The sequence below is a fragment of the Berghia stephanieae genome, chromosome 4, assembly GCF_034508935.2.
Source record: "Berghia stephanieae isolate SIO BIC M18660-M18661 chromosome 4, UCSD_Bste_1.3, whole genome shotgun sequence".
NCBI lineage: Eukaryota > Metazoa > Mollusca > Gastropoda > Nudibranchia > Aeolidiidae > Berghia > Berghia stephanieae.
In genome coordinates, this window is record NC_088363.1 from 27934350 (window position 1) to 27947072 (window position 12723).

The 12723-nt window shown below is 32.1% G+C and overlaps 1 protein-coding gene across 1 annotated transcript in view; it reads right to left on the reverse strand.

Annotated features, from left to right (window-relative positions):
- The window catches only part of LOC144970358 (kinesin-like protein KIFC3), a 28018-nt gene that overhangs the window by 6106 nt on the left and 9189 nt on the right, over positions 1-12723 (reverse strand). The window contains exons 6-18 of the mRNA XM_078909916.1: positions 11187-11284; positions 9723-9782; positions 8471-8551; positions 8013-8064; positions 6738-6868; positions 5824-5988; positions 5293-5404; positions 4537-4727; positions 4084-4188; positions 3453-3577; positions 2861-2978; positions 2281-2410; positions 649-742 (exon numbers count right to left, since the gene is read on the reverse strand). Coding sequence (XP_078766042.1) covers positions 649-742; positions 2281-2410; positions 2861-2978; positions 3453-3577; positions 4084-4188; positions 4537-4727; positions 5293-5404; positions 5824-5988; positions 6738-6868; positions 8013-8064; positions 8471-8551; positions 9723-9782; positions 11187-11284 — 1462 coding nt within the window. The remainder of the gene's footprint in view (positions 1-648; positions 743-2280; positions 2411-2860; positions 2979-3452; positions 3578-4083; positions 4189-4536; positions 4728-5292; positions 5405-5823; positions 5989-6737; positions 6869-8012; positions 8065-8470; positions 8552-9722; positions 9783-11186; positions 11285-12723) is intronic.

Here is a 12723-nt window from a genome sequence, read left to right on the forward strand (position 1 = left end):
GACTGACAAAAGTAACGGAAAATTGAAAAGAAATAAACAGTTCTGAAAAAAGGGGAAAGCAAAAATCATTTGAGTTTGAGCATGAATTTTGTAATGGTGCCAAATTTAAAAAAAAAAAGATAAACCAAAAAAACCCAAAGAAACAAAAATAACAAAAAAAAAAAAACAAGACAACAAGTTCAGAAAGTCAAAATGGGGGACATTTTGGGGCAGAATTAGGGAAAGAATAATAGGCATACACATACACACACTACCAAATTAAATAGGGACAGTAGCCGATAGTAGTACCCAATAATACTACCAATTGGAAATAACAAAAGTATCTTGGTCATTGACCCCCCTAGACTTAGATCTAGAGCTTTTTCTGTGCCTTATTTTTATTTGCTAGAAAAATAAACCCCTAATTCCTGGGACAAAATTGGATCATTTCTACACACATAACCAGTCCAATTATTATTCTGATTAAAAGTCTCTCAGATTACAAAATCAGGACAATCCAGAGTTCAGCAGGACAGTTGGCCACTACGTAGTCATTATTACTCATTCTTTCCAGGTGAGATCCGTTTTTCATATGACCTATCAATAATTCTTCCTAACAACATATATAAGATTATTCAAATCTTTAAACAGCATGTACAGAATACTCACTTATTGATATTCTGTGCTTCTTTCAACCTTGACCCTTCAGCTAATGATTTGCTTACTCTTTCTGATCCTGCCAAGTCTACTAAATTCAATCGCCCTGGATTTAAACCAAAAATAAATAAATAAATAAATAAATAGAGAAGGGCAAACATTCAAATATGAATATCAGAATTAAAAAAAAAAACAAAAAAATCCAAACAGTTTTATAACCATTACAATCTCACAAATTACATATTCATACACGTGATCCACTGCCTCAAAACTGTATCATGTCCAGTTGGTTTAAATGCTAAAAATTGAATGCATAGCAATAATTACAAAACATAATTTAAGCTTTTTTTTTTAGTGATGACAACGAACATTATAGGTTTTTTTTTTTTTAAAGTAACAAAAACTAAAATCTTAAACTTCTAGTCATTTGACTTAAAAAACTACTTGTTAGGTTTTTAGACATATCATTCAACCCGACATACTACCATTTTGAAATCACAAATGTCTGATATCAAATTTTAACTTTACATCCCACAAATACAATGTTATATTTATTTTGGTTTGTTAAATGATCTAAGGCACTTGCACTTTTCTTGTAACTCAAGAATGTGATTTGGACACCAAAAATTAAAAAAATTCTAAGTTGTCCACAATTTTTGCTTTAAAATTTGTCCCCATACCTTTGTGAAGGCATTATTAACTTACTTATATCTCCTTACCAGCCATTTACAAAATTTTCCCCAAAACTTCACACATTTACTGAATTTTCCCCGAAACTTCACACCCACCCGACACAAAAATATATTTTTTTTAGTCAAACAGAAAAGCAACAAGTACATTCCATACATAATATTGTTTGGTAAAATAAGCTCTACAACAGAGTGTCAAGTTTTTATAGCTTTGACAAAAAAATTATTTAAATTTTGTGATGTACAAAAGAAGTCAGAATGAGAAAATTGTTGATTGCAACGTAACGAATGTGACGATTTTCCAATGGATGGTAAAGGGAGGGGTAAGGAAAATCAAATGAGACTCAAAGAACAAGTTTTTCTTCTTTCCTAGGAATTGTATTATCATTTCATTCTAAAATAAAACAAGTATCAAGCAACTTAAAATGATCTTTAGAATTTTAAATTATTTTCCATTAACGACTCTTTTCTTAAAATGAACAACCACATAAATTTCCTCCACTTTAATATGATACTAAGCTGCCAGAAGCTGTGGACTTTAAAAAGTAATAAACAAAAATGAATATAACAATTTTTAAAAAAAAGAACAAAATACCAAATGTGGAATGTTTTTGGCTCAAAACCTTTCTGCAGCCAGCAACAAAACAATGAGAACATAAAAACATTTTTTTAAAACCAAATTGACGACAGAGAAGAGATCAGCACGTCTTTTCTGTATAAAAATCTTGGAATGTAATCAAAAAGAAGCATTCAGCCAAATTGAGCGAAATATTAAACAAAACACACCTTAGTAACATAGTGAACACTTCTTTTTGTTTACATTCCAATATCTTTATACAGAAAACATGTTCTGTGTTTTGGTATTTTGTTCATTTTTGAAGCTGTTATATCCATTTTTGTTTATCTACTTTAATATATAAATTCTCACTCAAATTTGCATAAGTAAATATCTCACCAAAACTCCTGACACCTGTCAATTTGTTGACCCCAGTGACTGTCACACACAGAAGACAATGAGAGCGAGAAGAATGCTCATTCATATTGGTTGCCCCAGTAGCTCTGTTGCGCCGACCAAGATTGAATATCTGGCAATGAAATACAAATACGAATGAGCATCTTATTGTGCATTTGATTTGCAGCTTGTTACATTAGGCAGCTATCTTTTCTTCCTCTCCATTGACATTCCATAAACTGTCTTGCACAAACGAGACATACTTGGTTGCCATAAGAAATTCCATTGTTTTCTAGTCATCATTGTTTATCCCAAAACATTATTGATGCTTAGCTTTTAGTTTATAAACTCACAACATCTGCCAGCCAACAAACCAACACACAAAATAATGTGTGACCTTAAACGTTTATAGCCTGATTAATACAATCAGAACTACACATAAAAATGACTGGCTCAAATCAATAACAAAGCACTGAAGGACGTCAATTTCATTCCGTTTATACACAAGTATTTTTGGATCTTTACATTGACTTTCCAGGTATATCTGACATATTATCTATTATTCTTATTATGTATTACTCACTTGATTAGCCTCTTCAAGAGCAGTTACAGGAATTTCTATAAGTCCTGGAACATGCAAGCCTCCCTCTGGTTTCAGCTTTACCTCCAACTTCACTGATGCATCAGAGTTAAGAAGATCTCTGAAAATTTTATTAAAGATATTTTCAAAAAATGACAAATCACTTCATGATTTCAAATTTTGATGTTAACAGAACTTGGAAAAACCAGCTCTTGCCTTACACCCAAAAGTAAGGCAGTTTAACAAATTGATAGTATATAAATAGCAGGCAATTTAGTGTCAAATAAAAACTTAGTTTTTAACAATATGCACATAGAGCAAATTAAAACGGGCAAATGTGCTTTACTTTAAGTATCAACTAATATACTCATCTCAATGGCCAGATGATAAAAAAAAAAGGACTGGAGCTCTTCTTGTTTGCATTATCTTATTTTATCAAATATTACAATCAGGCCACTAAACGTCTACTTAGTCTAATTTTTTTTTTTAATTTGTAACTTCCTAATTATACAGTAAATAGTAGATCAACCTCATAAAATTTGGAATAAATTTGATAATGATAATAAATATGTCTTTCCATATATATGTACCCCACCTGACAGTTTCATTGTAGATCTCTAAGACGCTGGCCTCTATAGAATAACTAGAACTGGAGCCCTTTGCTTTCTCAAATAAAAGCTTCAAAGCTCTTTGATTGATGCCTGGATCATTTGGAGGACCCTGTTGAAAAATAATACAGTAGTAATTCTTTTAACACTTTGCAGCCATTAAACCTGCATTTATCCCAAATTGTGTTAAACTTAGTATTAGTTGAAAAGGACGTGGAAGAGAACAAAAAGAATTTTCACAATGTAAATTAATATAAGCAAATAAAAGAGAGCCACAGGACAAATATTCACGCAACTAGATTGGACTTTTGTCAAGAAATGCTTAAAGATGTGCTCGATGCTTATTTTAAACATTTAAAATCTTATCTGAAGACATATCATTTCAAAGTGTAAATAATTGTAGCCATGAAAAGCCTATGTGTTTCATATAATGCTGTTTTTACAACCTTCAGCCAATTTGGAAAAAGTAGTATTTTAAAAAAACACTGAGGTTTTGGCCCACTCAAAAAGTAATTATATTAATATCAACTAATTTGGACATTAACATTATTTTTTTTTTTATTTGGTTATTATTTGGGTCTTTATTCCAAGATCAGCATGTCAATCATGGTAAGTTACCTCCATTGTGTATGTCTTGCCAGAACCAGTCTGACCATATGCAAAAATACACGCATTAAATCCATCCAAAACAGATGTGACTAGAGAGCTCACTTCATCAAATACCTGAAATTAAAAAATAGTATTTCAACTAGTTTCAAAACAAACGACTCATAAAAGCATCCCATTTCAGGGCTAAAAACATATAATTCATAACATGATTTTTAAATTTTTTTTTTTTTAACATACATTTTAAAATTTGATCCTTTTTGTTAATGATCATGTTCAACAGCAAACCTGCCACCATTTTCACCTTATTCAAATATAAATCAGCTGCTAACACTGATGAAAATTGCATGTAAGCAGAATGTGAAAAGATTGAGAGAATTGTAAATTTTGAAACCAATACTGTTCAGCCACAAGGCCACCATTGCAACACAATGAATTGAAAATCATGATGTTTAATTAATATACCTGGCATTGAGTAGTATTTTCCATAAAAACTTTATCAAACTCAAATTCTTGACATCTTCCTTTATTGTTGACCTTGATGGTGCAGTCATCAAAATAATCAACGGAGACACAAGACATCATCCCTCCTATATGTGAAATTTCTTCAGATATTTGCCCAACTGGCCGCACGCGACATAAAACTCTTATGTTACCTGGGAGATGAGAAATAAAAACTTATTGTTGGTGATGACAAACACAAGTTAAATTTGAGAATAATAAACAAAGCAGGTGTGGTCTAGTTCAATTTTTTTCTTTAACCATCACAATTCAATATCTATAAAACATTTTTATTTTACACTCATGATTTGAATAACAGACTTGCCAAATTGAAAACTTCAAATTTAGTCATTTTAATGTCAATTTTTAGTAATTTGACAAGGAAATTCGTAAGTTCTGAAATTGTTTATGAACAACCACTATATTATTATCATCATTATTATAGTAGTTGTAATAGTAGAAGTAGTATTAGTAGTAGTAGTTGTTGTTGTTTTTCTTCTTCTTATCATTATCATTATTATTATTATTATCATTTAAGTATTACCAAGAATTAAAAATTCGTAATTTTCAAGAAAATTTCGTATTTGGCCATGAAATTTGTCTAAAATTCGTAAAATTACGAAAAATTCGTAAGATTCGGCATGTATGGAATAAGAGCAAAAGTGACTGAGAATTTACAGACCTTAAAGAAATTTGCGGATATGACATAGCACCACCTACCCCGTAGTTCTACCAGCTCATTGTGATATTTCTTACGCAGTTCAATTTCCCGTTTGTACTTGGGAAATAATTCATGGTATTTATCATTGGTTTCCTGAACTGCATTCTGAATCTGGAATGAGCAAACCACACAATATGATGAGAGTTGGAAATGAATCAAGTATCCAAAATTAGTCAAGCATATCTTAACATTAAAGAAACCAGTAAATGTGAAAATAATAGTTAAGCATGCAAGGAGTATTGCTACATGATTATTATTGTACTGCAAAACCTGGCTACAAGTGAGAAAAACTGTCCACATTTACCTACCACCATCGTAACAAAACATGAACACCAAAAATAAATGAATGAATGAACAAATAGATAAAAAGCTCAAATCAATCAATCAATAGATAATAAAAATAATAATAAACAAAGATAGTGTTCAAACTTGTTTCAAATTATATTTTTAGGTCTCGTTTTTCCTTAGCATGTGGTATTTCGACTAAATTGGTCTTTATAAAAAAAAAGTTAGAAATAGAAAACAAAAACCTGTGAAGTAGTTGAATAAACCAATTGTTGAGTAGCATCTGGCATCTCAGCCACTCTTTGCCTCAAATGTATAAAGTTCCTCTTGATGTCACAGATCTGTGCTGTAACTGCATCTAGTATATGATCATCAAAGGCAGCTTTCTTAGGATTCTCTACTATCACCATCTTTGGAAGAAACAACACAAAAACTTATTGTAATATAACAACCATTTCCCATTTGTTCTAAATTGTGCAGTTTACCTTACAAATAATTAGAGAGGAATTAAGATTGCTTTAAAAAGTTTTGGTGATTGTGTCATATCAGAAACAAGAGGGGCAACCATAAATCGTTGGAGAAAAATTTCTTCTTTTGATATATCAATTCGGGCACTCAAAGGGACCGAGATTGATCCTGGGTGAAGTCGAGATTTTTTTCCCCCCGACTCCCTTGTCCACCCAGCAGTGATTGGGTAGCTGGGTCTTTTAGATCTGGTGGAAAGTACTTTTTGATAGACTAGTGTCCTATCCAAAGGGTAGCAAGTAATTGCTATTATCCGTTTTACGATATAGAAACTGGGATCAACTCCGGCTCCATGGTCCTAATGGCTGTGAAGGAATACTACTACTTAACAAATACATTTGCAGTGATAGGCCTATGGGGCCTTTTGCAAATACAAGCAATTGAAGATTGAAGATGTGAAATTCTCATTCGGACAGGGGAACCCTTACACATTGTCAAATCTTTTTCTTTGGTACTCGATGACAGGATTGAAATCTTTTGACTATTCTCTATCATTATTGTAGCTACTGAAGTGATCTTAAAGTGTCCCAAGCAATGTAAATCCCCTCTAAAACAAATAATCCAACAAAGAAACAAAAGACAATGTATGACTATGACTGCAGTCGTACAACTATCCAAAACACATCGTCCTCACAGGTTTGTAGTTATCCATGAATTCCAAGTGTTTGATCTTATCATCAAACAATTCCGTCTTGATGTCGCTGTATTGTTGGCAAATGTTCTGCACTTCTTGATTAACTATCTCCTCATATTTTGATCTGTACTCTAAAAATAAAGAATATGATCAAAAACAAAAAATATTTTTTTAATAAAATCAAATTGAGGTAAAAGAATGATTTAACTCTCTCCTTACCAGCCATTTTCAGGATTTTCCCCAAAACTTCACATCCAACTAACACAAAAAACTATTTTTTATTATTCAAACACAATAGCAGTATGTTCTTCCGATACATGATTTCTTTAACAAAACATGCTCTACAAAACACTGTTCATTTTCATTTAAATTATATGAATTTTATGAAATTTGAATTAGAAAAATGGTGGTGGCTTCGTAACGAATGTGACGATTTTCCTATAGTTGGTAAGGAGAGAGTCAATGCAGATTTGTATGGACATTAAAATACAATGTACATTCAATTTTTGTGATTAACAGTGATCTCTGATAAAGCAGAGCTGACTGGATCGAATTAAAAAAAAAACAATTTTGCATCAAAATATTTTTCTATCACTTCCCTGTATATTAGATCTATCCAAACAAAAAGTGCCAAGCATACTACTCAGATGTTGCTATCATCCATTCATGCTACACAAACTGAGACTCCGATCTTTTGAGTCCACATTATTTATTTCGAAAATATGAAAGTGAGATCGGAGAGGGGGACACTTTCATAAAAATAAATAAAATTCCCCTCATTCATCCCATAGGGGAAATTTGTCTTTAGGGTCTATTCCAAGGGAAGACTGGAATAATCCAGGTGTCAAATCTCAGTGCAACGCCTCAAAACTGAACGAGGGTGAGGTGACTTGCTCTAGGCCACACAACGCAGCAGGCATTCGAACTGGGTACTTTTCGGGTACAAAGTAAAGGCCATACCGCTGAGCCACTGCCCCCTGATCACCCAGCAATGATTGGGTAGCTGGGTCGGTTAGATCTGGTGGAAAGTACTTTGCAATAGACTAGTGTCTTATCATGATATAAATAAAAGCTGTGAACACAGAATCAGGTAAAGCAATCATTTCCAAGGGGGAGATAAACAATTTGGAAATGAATAATTATCAAGTTAAATAATTCCATTTATCTTCTCTGATAGACTACCTCAAAGTCCTGAAAATGGAAGGAGGGACAGTTTAAATAGACATGATTTTATCTACTTTTCTATTTAGATCAGTATAAGACAAGTCTGCTTACCTTTGGATCTTTGATTCTCAAGGAGTAAGCTTTGATTTTCCTTTTCTAATTTCTGTTAAGAATATAAGTATAAGGGATTCAGGAGCTTAATTTCAAATTTCAGGTCATTATTTAGCAAAAGTAAATTTCCTTACATATAATGAAACGACCTGAGACAATCTTTTTTTTTTTTACGAAATTAAAAGGTGAGCTTAATGGAAATGTGAATACATAACTATTGGTACATTGAATAAAATGAAATAAATTATGTGAGGGACTAATTCCTCTTTTTTCCCTTTTTTTTTAAAATATGGATTTTCATTTACTTCTGAGGAAAGTGACGATCATGAAGTGGTCATCTGGTAAGAACAAAGAACAAGAAAACTTAAGAATTTGATCTGGTTACAAAGTTACTAAGTAAAAAGCTGTAACAATGGCATATATTTGAATTTGATAATTACTTAAATGAATATCTATACCTTTATACGAGTTTCTTTCTCTTCGCACTCAAGTTCAATCCTTGAAATCTTTTCAACCTTCTCAGAAATGGACTGGAAAGACTGAAAAAAAAATATTCTGATTGAAACAATTGTGGATTGCATGCTTACCAGACACGAGATATCAACAGCTAAATTGGTTTTCAATATCCTGTGTTGAGTCGAGTTCTTATTTGTTTTTTTTTAAACTGACTTTTCTTTCCGTCCCGCTGTGATTGGCTGGTTGGATCTGTCAAATCCAACAAAAAGTAATTTTCAATAGGTGGATCTTATCAAAAGGTTAGCATGTTATTTTTTGTGTAGTTTAAACACTACAGAAACCAGCTCTCTAAAGAACTAAAAAGACCACTTACCTGCCAAACTCTCAGTAAATAAAATGGGAGTTATTGATCAAGTTACTAAAAGTTTACTGTAAATTGCTTCAGCAGGTTTATAATATGATAGATACAAAGAGATCTCCAATCGGATGATCAGTTCAGATCAGATTGGTAGCCCCTGATCTTAGAATGACGTCAAGAAATAACACTACATGACTTCAATGTTTTTATCAAATTAATTGAAAAAAAAAAGATAAAATATAAGCCCAAACCGAAACTGAAAATTTAATCAATGAATATTTATTGATATTGATTTATTTATCCTTATATAAATTTTTAAAAATGAATTTAGGGCCATAAGGCCCATGGAGCCAAAGTTTATCCTAGTTAGGACAGCATTAAATAGAAGCAAATTGCTAGCGACCTTTTAGATAGGAAGGTAGTTTAATCGCAAAGTAGTTTCTGCCAGATCTAACAGATCCAGCTGTAGGGTGGAAAAGAGGTTAAAAAAAAAAATATGTCAGCTTCACCCAGGAATGCATATATTGAGCAAATACTCTACTAAGTGAACAATCGAGACCCTCAAATCTTGGTCAATTCATACTTTAAGCACATTACAATAATTTCTCTTTGTGGACCACTTTCACATAAAACATATATTAGATTGACATTTGAAACGCAAATGTGTGTTGTTTGACACCTGGAATCCTCTGATTCCAATACATATCCATCTTGATTTGTGTAAATACAATGAAAAGCCTTTCTCAGGGGCTTACCATTATTTCTTTACAGGAGATCAAAATCAATAAAAAGGAATTATTTCAATTTCAACACAATACTTAAACAAATAATAAAATGAGTACTGCTTTAGAATAATAAAAATGATATGCAATCATTTAATACATTCTCAAACTCACCTCATACAATTCCAAGTATTTGGATACCCAGCATCTTTCTCTTTTCTCCACAATTTTTATCTTAAACAAAATCAAAATACGAATTAACCATAGCAAATAAAGTGTGAAAGAATATATGTAAATCTAAATAAAATCGGCTAAATAAAAGGAAATCTATCACTATGAATAATAAATTTTAAAAATAAAATAAAATTCCCTTTATTCATCTCACAGGAGAAATTTTTCTTTAGGGTCTATTCTGAGAGAAGACTGGAATAACCCAGGCATCAACCACAGTGAAGCGCTGCGAACAGAGCTAAGGCTAGGTGACTTGCTCAAGGCCATACAATGCAGCGGGTATTAGAACTCTGTACCTTTTGGGTATGAAGCAAAGACTGTACCACTGAGTAAGCGGCCCCATAAGACTTTAGGGGTGCATTAAAAGGTTGGAAATGCTAAAAATAAAAGATTTTTCTTCCTGAAACGTAACAAAAATTTATAAAAGTCAATATTTTCTACAATTTTCTGATTAATAACAACAGAACCTATCATTCGCAACAAAAGCATAAACAGCATTGCAAAGCAAGTCACGATTCAAAAACCTGAACACACCATTTATACAAATCTCTTGTTGACCATTTCAAAGCCTAATATTAGGAAACTTGAAAACATTCCTATTCAGGCAGGCTTTTGAGTAGTAATAATATTTGCACTTTGTGTTAATATTGTCTTTGTAAGTGTGCGCCTTAGAGCCCTTAGTGACTTGTTTTTGTTTTTGTTTTTAAGGGTTTTACGGCGCTTGCAACACATTTAGGTTATATCAGCGCCAGTAAAAAGGAAGAAAATGGGATAGTAAAAAGTTCTAGAATTACAATTAAAGCACCCAAGAGAAAGTAAGACAAAGGGGAATGGGAACAAATAGGGATCAGATGTAGATTCCAAGAGCATACCACCAATGTACTTAGTTTGAGATCACCTATGTCTCATCCGGACACAAGCACAAAATCCAACAAAGAGGAATACACTCAAATGCTTACATTATACATTAAAAATAACCAATATAATAATACATAACAGAGAGATGATTTACAAGGAAAAAAATATCATCTCCCAAAACAATAACTATGCATTCGACTGTTTCCCTCTCAGCCAGGACTCCGACGAGGGCCCGGAAAAAACCAAGTAATCTCATTCCAAGACAAAGACAGAAAGCTTGTTGGATAAGATATAAGGGGATAGAAGACATAGTATGTACCTCCCTGCCCGCTATGGGAGGTCAGGATCCCCACCCAGCCTTAGTGACTTCTGCGTACTGTATGAACAATTATTACATTACATATTATACTGGTGACAACGGTAAGATATGTTGCCAGGGTAGAGTAAATTCAACCCCTGCCTAAAAAAGGTTAAAATAAAACAACTACTGACAACACAAAACAATTCTGTTACACTGTAATTGAATATTTGTATAAAAACCAAGTTTACCTCATTCCGCAATTTGTCATTATCCTCTTGGAGTCTATTTACTAGACTCAGTAAGTTTTTCATAGGCACTGTGCTTTGAATTTTGTTTGAATTATGATCTAATGAAAAGAAAGATAACAAAAGTTGAATGGCAACTTCTCTGTTCAATATAATTCTCAAATAGTCATTTTCAACATACTTATGTCATAATTAAAATATTTTAGTGAACAGCAACATTTAGTCCCTGAACAGAACAAGTTCTTTTTACTGTACTTTGAATAGGAAGTTGTAAAGTACTTTCCATCTACATCTATTCCATACTTTCTATGTCATCAAAGGGTAAACCAGTTTCACTTTGTAAAAAATCAGATCCTGTTCATTTTGAAAATGCCATAGTCATTTAAAGCCCACTTTCATTATAGCTGAAAAATAAGGAAGCTTCAGTTATTTGGTCCAGAAAAATAGCATCACAAAAAAAAAAAAATAGTTTTATACATTACCATTAAAATTAACATTGAGGATAAAGGGGAAGATTTTGTATTGTGGATTATTAAATTGTATAGAGCCAAATTGTATGAAATTATTGTTAAAACCGTTTGAGAGAAGATTTCCCCAAATATTTTGCCACCCATATCTCAGAGTCAACTCAAAATCAATATTTAAATTATAAAAAATTAATTACAAGACGTTATGAACAGCTTTGTTAACCACAACAAATATTCTTTTCAATATAATGCAGTAAAATCAAATAGAAATAGAACTAAGACAATTGGGCAGCTAAACAGACATTAATATACAAGATAATCTCTAGATGCAGACCTGTATTCAAACTAGACACCTAACAGTACGATACAATATTAAGACTTGTCACAAGCAACTTACAAAAAATCTTCATGTTTGTTTTTTAATCCAAATTTCCAGAAGACAAAAAAATATACTCGAAATGAATGATTTATACCCTTATTTAAATGACCGTTCACTGTAAAATTATTTTTAATTGATGTAGTGATGATAATGGCAATTTGTCAAAAAGGAGGAAAATCAGTCAACCTCAATCAAAATCATAACAAAAAATATCATAGTTTTGTATATTATAATAATACTTCTAGTGTACATCTGTAACTTACTTTATGTGCATTTTTAATGAATTATCCTTTCATTAAAAAGACTTTTTTTTAAAATTCCTTCTATTCAAGAAATATAAATTTAACATTGGGCCAAAAGGCCTGAAAGAATTTGTTTTTACTTGTTATATCTTTGTTACTGTAGCCCAGTGGTTACGGATCTTACAATTAAGACACAACTATCTTTAATAAATTAGAATTGTTAAACATTGTAAAAACAAACTTAATAAGTAAAGGAGTAAACAAAGTTGAGCACCCCTTATAATTGTAACAGATTAATCTCATCTCTCTTTTACCAGATGACGTTTATAAAGTTAACATGAAGAATGGTTGACAGAGATATATGAACAAGGGAAAGGTAGAAAGAGAGAAACAGAATGAGGGAGAGGGACTAAGAAAGAGTGAAAGAAAGGGAGAGTGAAAAGGAAAGAGGA